The sequence below is a fragment of the Myotis brandtii genome, unplaced genomic scaffold (assembly GCF_000412655.1).
Source record: "Myotis brandtii unplaced genomic scaffold, ASM41265v1 scaffold190, whole genome shotgun sequence".
NCBI lineage: Eukaryota > Metazoa > Chordata > Mammalia > Chiroptera > Vespertilionidae > Myotis > Myotis brandtii.
This window is the reverse complement of record NW_005357076.1, coordinates 834500-845599: the sequence shown is the minus strand read 5'-3', so window position 1 is coordinate 845599 and position 11100 is coordinate 834500. Positions and strand designations below refer to the sequence as shown.

Here is an 11100-nt window from a genome sequence, read left to right as displayed (position 1 = left end):
TTGTGTGACTTCGGGAAAGTTATTTAACCTTATTGTGTCTCAGTCACTTACCCATTTATAAAAAGGGTAGAATAGGTACCTGTAACATAGAAGCTCCAATCCCAGGAGTGCCACACTGTTCTTTGCTAGCTGACAAAACCATGAGGGGACTAGAGGGGAAAGACATGGCCTTTATTTTTTTTTAATTTATTATTTTTAAATATACCCTCATTGATTTCAGAGAGGAAAGGAGAGGAAGAGAGAGAGAAACATCAATGATGAGAGGGAATCATTGATTGGCTGCCTCCTGCACGTCTGACCTAGCCTGCAACCCAGGCATGTGCCCTTGATCGGAGTCAAACCTGGGACCCTTAAGCCCGCAGGCTGATGCTCTATCCACTGAGCCAAACCGGCCAGGGCAAGACATGGACTTTATTACTTACACAATGAGGAAGACCCCATGGCTGCCAGGGGAGTGAGTTTCTGCTCTCGGTCAGGGTTGGATAGGGGCTTAACTAGAAGGTAGGGGAACACCCTGCGTACAGGCAGGACAAAGACAGAGTCTGGTGAGGTTTTTAGCTGTGAGGGTCCAGGCAAGGCCCTGGGGTCTGTGCTGATCTGCTTCTTGTGGCCACTGGCCAGGCGGACACTGTTCCACTGACTGGGAGGGGGAATTGGGCTATGTCTCTGATTGACCCCACAGTGCCCTAATTTTAGGGTTGGTGGGATGGTCAGGCAATCATTCAATGAATATTAACTATTCTTATTATTCTGAAGCATACAGGAAAGCTACCCTCAAAACCTGCATCCTGGTCTCCTGGTCTGCACTAACCTTTGGGAAGTTCTTACCTAATGCCTCTCTTTGAACATCCACACATATATTCTTTATCTTTACATGTCTCTTTCACTTTGAATAACTAAATTTCTGGATCAAGCAAGCACTAATTAAAAGCTCATTTTCTGTAAGAACTAAGATTTGCAGAAAAAGTTATTTTTAATAAGAACATCAACAGATGGCAGAGAGAGAGAGAGAGAGAGAGAGAGAGAGGCGGGGGGGAGAACATTAACAGAGAATCTCACAAAAATGCTAATTAGTAATAAATCAAAACAGTCAGATTGAGCACTTGAAATAGCAAAGGTTTTGAGTCAGGCTCTCATCACCACCGCCGCCTCGACCCCCCCCCCCCCCCCCCCCCCCCCCTGCAGTTTCTTTAGCTGTAAAATGAGGAGACTGGCATACGATGTCTTCCAGCTTTACCAACTTCTAACTTGGCTGGAGGTAATTTTTTTCTTTTTATTTATTTTTCAAACTTTATTTTTCAATTACAGTTGACATTAACTATTATTTTATACTAGAGGCCCAATGCACGAAATTCGTGCAAGAGTAGGCCTTCCTTCCCCTGGCTGCAGGCACCGGCTTCCCTCTGGCACCTGGGATCTGGGCTGGCTTCCCTCCACCCGGGCTTCAGCATTTTGAAAAACCCTAACTTAACTCTGGTGCCGTGTCACATATAGAAATTTTTTGATATTTGCAACCATAGTAAAACAAAGACTTACATTTTTGATATTTATTTTATATATTTAAATGCCATTTAACAAAGAAAAATCAACCAAAAATTGAGTTTGAGTGCCACCTCTGACACGCATGTCATAGGTTGACCATCACTGGTCTGGAAGGACGTCCGGTTAATTAGCATATTACCCTTTTATTATTATAGATTATTAGTTTCAGGTGTGCAGCTTACTGGTTAGTTCCCACCCCCCAATATTCCCAGTACTCAACAGGTACCATACATAGTTATTGTAATAATACTGACTATATTACCTATGCTTTACATCCCCTATTTTGTAACTATCAATTTGTACTTCCTAACCCCTTCACTTCTTTTACCCAGTGCGCCAACCACCAGCCGGCTCTCCGTGTTCATGAGTGTGTTTCAAATTTGTTTGTTTATTAGATTCCACATATATGTGAAATAACATGGTATTTATCCTTGGCTGGAGTTCATTTAAACTATAACTTGGTTTACAGAAATTTTAAGTAGGGATAACTCTGATAGTGAATCGCACTGAAATCCAACACGTGCTTACGTAGTCAGCACTGAACTGTTCCACCTCCTGATTGGTTAGTTCAGTATTCTGGGTGTGGCCAAAGATGGACGAGGCGGGGCCTTAGGCACTTTCAATCCGGCATTGGCGTGGTCAGCCTCGCGGTCTGGCCACGCCCCCACGCCGGCGCCGCCGGGGTCCTTCCGTACGCGTTGATATGATTGGCCGAGGAAGAGTGGCTCTCTTTTCCTCCCTGGCTGCCTGAAGACCAACCTTCATCATGGTGAGTTTCTTGTACCCGTGCCGTCATCCGCTGCGTATCCGAGCCATCCGTCGTCCCCCGCTCCCCCCGTCCGCGCTACGGCCGCCCGAAGCCCGGTTGCGCTCCCCTGGCGTGTCGGACTGAGGCCTGTTGCCGAGGGCCGCGGAGCCGCCGGCGGGGTTTCCAGGCTGCGCTGCCGATCGGGACACGCCGGGCGTCTGAGTCGAGGGCCTGGGGAGGAAGGGAGGGAGCGGCTGCTGCGTTTGTTGGCTTCGTAGAGTTCAGAGGATCGGGTGGCGTGAAATACTTAGAACCCACAGTCGCAATGCGGGACAGGCGGTCTGCGGGGGACGGCAGCCCCCGGCGAGTTGGGGCGAATGAAACCGCTGTCCCGTGCGAGCCAGAGTGCTGCCAGCTGCTGGGGTCCATTTGTTACGCCTCGGGGATGCCGCTGCCGGGGACGAGAGGCAGCGCCCCAGGTTGTGACTAGTGAGGTCCGTCATTCGGAAGGTTCGCCACCAGTTTTTTTTAAGTCCACTCCGCTTTGCGAGCCTTTCCCCCTGGCCCTTGACTTCCATAATTAGATACTGTTGAAGTGAGCTTTGGTGTGGTTTTCCAAACAAATTTAAATCTAGCAACCAGACGTTATGTGAAAGCATTCCCCCATCTCCATCATTTTGGTAAAGTTTATTTTAGTTTGCAAACATGCTAAATGTCCACACCCCTTGGTAGTTAGGGGAGCTGTTGGGCCATTCAGAAGGGAATCGGGTTTTCTGGGCTGTCGAGCCGGTCCCTGAAGAAGGGTAGGTGCATGCAGGCGTGCAGCGCTGTCGGGTTTGTGCAGGAAGCTGGAACGCGGAGCGGTGACTGAAGCACTTGGCGAGTCGCAGGTTTACTCCAGAGAAGGTTCTCAGCTGGGGGTGACTTTGGCCTCAGAGGGGACAAAGTCTGGAAACATTTTTGGTTACAACTGGGAATTGGGGATGCTCTGGGCATCTGGTGATTAGAGGCCAAGGTCGCCACTAAAACATCTTAGAATGCTTAGGGCAGCCCCCACAACGGGGATTCCTGGGGCCAAGGTGTCCCCTGGGGCCAAGGTGTCGGTAATGGAGAGGTTGAGATACCGTGCTCCATCCAGGTGGTGCCCACACCAAAGGGAAGGAGTACGGATTCCCACGCAGCTGCCGGCTGCCTTTTCTTGGTACTTAGCTTGTGTTGTTTGGGTCCTGTGAGCTAGGCGCACGGTGGTAAGTGGGTTGGGAGGGGATGGGATTTTGGGACTTTTTTTCTTTGTATTGAAGCTTTCCTGTTACGAGTCCCTGTGGCTCTTGAGCATTTGAAATGTGGCTCCAGCAGCTGAGGAATTGAATTTTAAATGTTATTTAATTAATTATCCACATGTGGTGAGTGCCTACTAGTTTGGACAGCGAAGTTCTAGATCTTGGAAAATCACAAGGCCAAGAAAAGGTTGAGTAGTTTTATTAACTCATGTTACTGTTTTCAGAATGACACAGTAACCATCCGGACCAGGAAGTTCATGACCAACAGACTACTTCAGCGGAAGCAAATGGTAAGGAAGGGGCACATCACAGTTTGGTTAACTGTTCTCCTTTTTAAAAGATGTGTTACATTATAATACATACTAAACTCGACATTTCCTTTTAGGTCATTGATGTCCTTCACCCTGGGAAGGCAACAGTACCCAAGACAGAAATCCGGGAAAAACTAGCCAAAATGTATAAGACCACACCTGATGTCATCTTTGTGTTTGGATTCAGAACCCACTTTGGTGGTGGCAAGACTACTGGCTTTGGCATGATTTATGACTCCTTGGATTACGCAAAGAAAAATGAACCCAAACACAGACTTGCAAGAGTAGGTATCTTCATTTTGTTACAGCTGCTGAAGACATTTTTCAATAGCATTGTATTGTGGGTACAGTGCAATAAGCAAGAGCAAGCAGTCGGGGGAGGGACAACATACAGACCTAATGAACTCTTAAGGGGTTAAGAGAACCCCTTGATAAAGGAACAGGTAGAGTCTGCAGCATTTGAGGGGATAGCTTTTGAGCTGGGTCTGGAAGGGCAGGTAAAGTATTATTCCTGGGGATAGGAACTAGAAGTGGGGGTGAGTTTGGAAAGATAGGTTGTTGCCAAATAAAGTGAGATCCTTTGTACCAAATGTCTGAATTTGGACTTAACTCCCATAGGTAGCCAGGAGCCAGAGTAGTGTTTGGGTAGTAAACTAAACTAGCAAGTAGATTACTTTTTTTTTTTTTAATCCTCACCTGAGGATATTTTCCCATTGGTTTTTAGAGTGGAAGAGAGGGAAAGAGCGAAATACCAATGTGAGAGAAACATGGATTGGTTGCCTCCTGCATGCACCCTGACCAGGACCAGGGTCTGGGCAGGGGAGGAGCCTGCAACCGAGGTACATGCCCTCGGCCGGAATCAAACCTGGGAACCTTTGGTCCTCAGGCCAAGGCTCTATCTACTGAGCCAAACCGACTAGGGCTGGATTGTTATTTATGTCTATCCTCTTAAGTCCTTTTTCTCCTTGCTATTAGATAAATCTTACAGAAGAGCTGTGAGGGAAATTATTGTGGTCTGGTAGATAGATGTTGCACTCTTTACTGGGTGCTGGGAGGTGTTGAGATGACATTGAAGCCGAGCTCCTTGTAAAGATATGGATTCAGAACCCACTTTGGTGGTGGCAAGACTACTGGCTTAGGCAGCAGGAACAGTAAGTGCAAAAGTGGAGAGTGAAGAGGAGTCGATTATAGCAGTCTCCATGGAGGGTGGGTGGAACTCATGGAAAAGGCTCCTTTGTCAGCTGGGAGTAATCGAGATGAAATGGAAGAGACTCTGAAGAGAAGGCAAATGTTGGGGGGCCTTGTTAGCTGTAGGTTCAAGGCTGGACAATAATAGCCGAGTCCCCTGAACTTACCATGCAGGGAGTATTGAGTGGATACTTGTTTCCTGTGCTATTTATACTCATTGTTTCTTAATTTAAATCCCTTTCTGTTCAAGTATTAAATGCACTTGAAAAGTTTAATTTGGGGAGTTGCATTTCTTGAACTCCAGCCTGGTCCATTTTCCTACCAGATTAGTGGGCAATGATGCTTTGCAAATAACCTATATACATTCCTTTCTCCTTCAGCATGGCCTATATGAGAAGAAGAAGACCTCAAGAAAACAGAGAAAGGAACGCAAGAACAGAATGAAGAAAGTCAGGGGGACTGCAAAGGCCAACGTTGGTGCTGGCAAAAAGGTATGGCGCATCAAGGAAAATACAGAGGTGTCAACTGCAGGTCTTTAGTTTCTAGAAAAAAGGGGTTTTGTTTTCTTTAATAACTTTTCTTAATGTTTCTTCCCTTCCACTACTTCTGGATTACAGAAGGTAACGTATTTGAGAAGCTATAGAATGTAGTGTCCTAACACCACGTCAGTAGAGTAGCTTCTCCCACAGTAGCTTTGCCACAGCTCACAGATAAGCACAACACGGCGGCCACATCGGTTCAGTGATCACCCTGGTGGGCGCCTTGCAAGCCCAATCCGGAGTTTTCATTTTACTAATTGGCACAGGCTCACCAGGATGCAGATCTAGTTTTCTGAGACTGAACTTACTTTAAAATGGACAACTGGGTTAAGAAGCAGTTGAATCAATGTGGCCTGTGTTCTGGCATGCTGGAGAGGCAGCTGAAATCTGAATTGTTGACCTCTCCAGTTAGCCAAGACTTAAGTGATTTTAACGATGAGCAGCTTTTTACCAGCTTTGCCTAGCTAATTCTAAACAGTTGAATTAAGGTGTTGGGTTGTTAAGTTAACAAATAATCAAGTGTTCTGTGAACTTTTTTTTTTTTGCCTTTTCCGTCTTGGATTCTTGTTCATCAGAAATGAAGTGTCTGGCAGGTACAGAGATTCTGAGCACGGTGTGGGATGCATCACCTTCACTGAGTTTGCTTTGATGCTTTGCATGTTGGCTTTTGAACAATAGAGTTTCACAGTGTGGTTTATTATAACACCATTAGAGGCCCGATGCACACAATTCGTGCAAGAGTAGGCCTTCATTCCCCCAGCTGCCGGCACCGGCTTCCCTCTGGCACCTGGGACCCGGGCTTCCCTCACAGCCCCGGCTTTGTCCGGAAGGTCGTCTGGAAGGTCCTCTGGTCTAATTAGCATATTATGCTTTTATTGTTATAGATTGCTATGCTTTAAGATAGTGTACTGTGAACAAAGGAGGAAAGGTTTTAATCACGCTTATTTTGGAAACTCAAAAATGCATATTCCGGTGTGAAGTGGAGGAAGGTGGATATCCTACTTAGTAGGCACCCTTTAACTTCACTTGGAAAGCTGTGTCTCAGAAAGTTACATACTCAGGAAATGGCTTTACTTAACACAAGGCTTGGGAAGGGTCCTCTCCACTAATGAGCAGTCTTTTCCTTGGGGACTTGAGAGACATCCATTCTCTGCAGCTCTGATAATAAACTGGCCCAGGAAACTTGGCAAAGCTTCTGTCCTGGGATCATCCACTCAAAACTGCCTTTTATCATGCCATTGTTTTTTACTCAACTTTTCATCTGATATAAATTCTAAATTTATTTATTGAATTTTAGAGGAATGGGAAGAGAGAGAGAAAGAAACACTGATTTGTTCCACTTATTTATGCATTCATTGGTTGGTTCTTATATGTGCCCTGACCAGGAATCAAACCCAAAACCTTGGTGTATCAGGATGACACTCCAACCTGCGGCCCGTGAGCCGCATGCGGCTCTTTGCCCCTTGAGTGTGGCTCTTCCACAAAATACTGGCTCTTCCACAAAATACCGACTTCTGCGCATGGGCCACGAAGTTTCAATCGCACTGTACATGTGCGCCTGCACGTGGTATTTTGTGGAAGAGCCACACTCAAGGGGCCAAAGAGCCGCATGTGGCTTGCAAGCCGCAGTTTGCCGACCACTGCTGTAGCCAATGAGCATATCAGAAAACATTAAAAAGAATTTCAATACACAAATTAGTAAGAGTATAAGAAAACTATTTTCACACATTCAGGTAGAATTTATTTGGCTCAAACTTTTTAAAAAATATTATTTTTATTGATTTCAGAGAGGAAGGGAGAGTTAGAGACAGAAGCATCAATCAATGAGAGAGTCATTGATCAGCTGCCTCTTGCATGCCCCTCAGTGGGGATTGAGCCTGCAACCCGGGCATGTGCCCTGACCATAGATCAAACCATGACCTCCTGATTCAACCACTGAGCCACGCCAGCTGGGTGGATATATTTTTTTAATTAAAAATTTCTCAATATAATTGTATATTCACATGAAAGCCTTTGATGAATATGCTTTTCCTACACATACTTAGAATGGTGCAGTGCCCAATTTTAAATACATTTTGCATATTTGAGCAGTGTAAACCAGTTGTAACGTGGCTGAGATTGGGCTGGGAGTAGTAGGATTCTGAAACGGGTGGTCACTGCCCCTGTGTGCTGTGACCTCCCCTTCTCTCCCCCTAGGCCGGGCAGTAAACGTGTTCTGCCTGCACAGAACTCAGATCACACTGACTTCCCAGCGCCATGGTTCACGTTGACAAACTGCCAGAGGAGCTACTGGCCACTTAGAGCCCCTCTTATACCTACCTGTTGACAGAATTTCTGGAGATTGCAGAAAAGAATCAGTCTATATTTATTTGTCTTCTGATCTAGATCTGAAGGATGATTAACAATTCTTGTTTCTTCATTTAGCCTGAGTCTCATGTGTTAGTGCTCAGTGGTGACAGGTACAGAGGGGCTTCCTGTGGGGACCTGAGCCATCACTGTCCTACTTCAAGTTGTACTGGTGCATTTCACTAGCACTGCTCTGAAAAGCCGCCTGGAAAATGAATGCATAAATGAGCACGTGCATTTTATTTTTTACTTACTGGTTTTAGAGAGAGAGAAAGGGAGAGAGAAGAAAACATTTATTTGTGGCCCATTTATCTTTGCATTCAATAATTGCTGCTGTCCTGACTGGGGATCTAACCCCCAACCTTGGTGTTTCCGGATGATGCTCAATCAACTAAGCTACCCCGAGAGGGAGAGCGAGCACATAACATTTTTTGACTTAAAAAAAAAAAAAAAAAAAAAGTCAGGCATATTAGTGTTCCTGTTATTTTAGTTTTTGTTTAGGTATTGGAATTGGTATTTGCTTTTTACCTTTTGAGTGCAATGAATTATTTTAAATTAAGGAATAAATAATCTCATGTTTGAAGAACAGTTGAAGCATTTTTACCTTAGCTAAATTCTGCCTGTTTTAATATTAATTTGCACTACTTTTGTTAGCTGTGGATGGTGGCTTTTAAAGTATTGAGCTGAGGCACGTTTTAAAAGACTTGCTTGATCATTTAGACCTCTCCCATTATGGTTCCATTAGACTTTAGTCTGGGATGATTACCAAGTCTGTCGATGGTGCTAGTGTATAAGGGTGCACAGCGCAATGTTGCTGGGCAGAGCAGAGGTATGCCTACTTCATCTATAAGTAGGCAGTGGCAGCCTGGGTTGGGATTAGCGTTGTACTGATCTCTTCATTGTGAAGTCATCACGCCACCTTGTTTGCATAAGAGCCTGAGTAATCAGGCAAGGTATTCTCAAAAATTGGGAGTAATAAAATCAGTGAGTGTGTTTAAGGAGTGTTCTATATACATTCTGCAAAGAAGAGAATGATCATCTTCAAGGTATCTGATTGCATGTACGTAAATGCAGATTATTTTGGAGTTTAAAAGGGACTATTAATGAATGTCTCTTCCCCCTCTTCCCTTTTCCCTTCCCTGCCACTGATTCAGTGAGCTGGAGATTGAACTACAGGTATATATAACTCAAGCTTTTCATTTAGAGCACTAGACTTCTTCATTTACTGACACAGTAATTTAAAAGTAGAGCATGCAAAGTAGATGTAGAAGTAGATTTACAAATGTGCTCAAGAGTTGTGTTTTTAATACTAATAGTTACGTGGCTTTGTTTTTAAAATTTAATATTTAACTCATTGTTTGTTTGTTTCCTAACTTGAATGTTCATTTCTTATTTATTTATTTATTTATTACATTTTTCCCCCTTTATTAAGATACTACAAATGTGTCCTCACCTCCCCAATGTCCCCTCATCCCCCCAATCCTGCCCTCACCCCCCGTTGTCCACATCCATCACTTATGCAAATGTTCTATTTCTTGATGCTTACGTTGTGTTGTGATCATACAAACCTAACGTCATTCTAGGTTACTAATAATTGTTCTGCATGAATGTCATTAATTTTGGAGTTTGTTGACGACTTTGAACTTGAATTTTTAAAGTTCCATTCAGCAGTTGCTAACTAAATTTTTTTTTTCTTTGATTCACAGAAGGAGTAAAGATTCTTCGGAGACTTTATCTGTGATGGTTGTGCAGATTTTTCATGAGAGGATTAATAAACTATAAACTTTTATGTGTCTGGTTGTTTGATTTTTACTGGGAGTGTAACTAGTCTTCTGTTTATTGGACTTAAGATTGCTGCCCCCAAGTTCACATGTTCCATTAATCTAATTCACTGAAAACTTGGTATGATGGGGTGGCGTTTATCCTTCCATTTAACAGCACAAAGACATCAGGTTAGAGAATGGGCAACATGGGAGCATGCAGGGCCAGTACGGAGTGCTCAGTTTACTATTCGCCGTCAGTGTAATGGTGTTTCTGAAAGAGACACCTAAAATCTGATTCCTTTTTGTTCTTTCTAGAATCCACTTAGTTCTTGTTACTGAAAAGATTATTTGCTGGCCTCAATGAAAATTAAAATTATTAGGTCACATTTTTATTTATCCTGACTAGGATCTATCAAAATTGTTACCTGTGTGTTGTAGGTTTATGCTTATGGGATAAGTGAGTGGTTTATTATGAGTGGGGAATTTTTGTTTTGTTAATCCACCTGAGGCTATTTTTTCATTGGTTTTTAGGGGGGGGAAGGGGAGACAGAAACATCAGTGTAAGAGACCCATCGATTGGTTACCTCCAGCATGCACCCCGATCAGGACCCTGGGGATCAGAACAGAAACCCTTTGGTGCATGAGCACTCTAACCACTGACCCACACCAGCCAGGGCTATAGAGCTTTGTTAATGGGATGTGCTCAGGGAGAGCAGTTAGTAGCCAGAGCCTCTGGAGAAGGGAATTGTGATTAGCTATGGCTGGGCTGGGTTGTTGTGAAAGTCACAAATTGGCTGTCTTAGTCTGTAAGCTTTTAAACATGCAGAGCATTTTGAAAGGACAGATATTACATAAAGATCCAGATTCCTAGCCTCTCTAAATATCTGGAAGTATCAGCTGGCCCTTCCTGCCTGGGGCACTTGGTAGGGTTTACAGGTGGGCTACGAGCCTCAGGACAGGTGTTTGCTCTCCGGTTCCCATGGCCACTATTGCAGCTAGCTTGCAGCCTCGTCTCCTGGGGGTCTTGTGTCTCCTCTGCATGCTCCTTCCACCTTGTCCAGCTGAGTGGGCAAGTCACTTGGTCCCCTGATTGGGTTTAAATTGGGGCTCCCAAGGGTATTTGATCTGCTGACCTGACACACGATGTTTTGATGCGCAAATGATGCATCTTTGAAACAAGTGCTAAGCAAGTGTGACTGGAAGCAGGAACTTGCAGAAATTCTCATTAAATTGTAGGCAATTGTGTTATTGAACTTCAGGGTTCTTGGAGATTCAGCACTTCCTTGGCCCTGACAGTAATCAGACCACACTGCTGCAGTCAACAGGCTTTGAAAGCCTCCATAAAAATGCAAGGTTGCAACAGGGAGAGCACATCTCCCCCTT

At 44.4% G+C, this 11100-nt stretch overlaps 1 protein-coding gene across 5 annotated transcripts; it reads left to right on the top strand.

Annotated features, from left to right (window-relative positions):
- Nucleotides 1-2208: 2208 nt before the first annotated feature.
- Nucleotides 2209-9748, top strand: RPS24 (ribosomal protein S24). Of its 5 annotated transcripts, XM_014538324.1 has the most exons (8): nucleotides 2209-2311; nucleotides 3795-3860; nucleotides 3956-4165; nucleotides 5450-5560; nucleotides 5687-5689; nucleotides 6184-6201; nucleotides 9109-9130; nucleotides 9661-9748. In XM_014538324.1, the coding sequence occupies exons 1-6, from the start codon at nucleotides 2309-2311 to the stop codon at nucleotides 6187-6189; spliced, it is 399 nt and encodes a 132-aa protein (XP_014393810.1). In that variant the 5' UTR covers nucleotides 2209-2308; the 3' UTR covers nucleotides 6190-6201; nucleotides 9109-9130; nucleotides 9661-9748. The 5 variants fall into 5 exon arrangements, with proteins under 5 accessions (XP_014393810.1, XP_014393811.1, XP_005864692.1 ...); XM_014538325.1 differs by lacking the exon at nucleotides 5687-5689; XM_005864630.2 differs by lacking the exon at nucleotides 6184-6201.
- Nucleotides 9749-11100: the final 1352 nt, after the last annotated feature.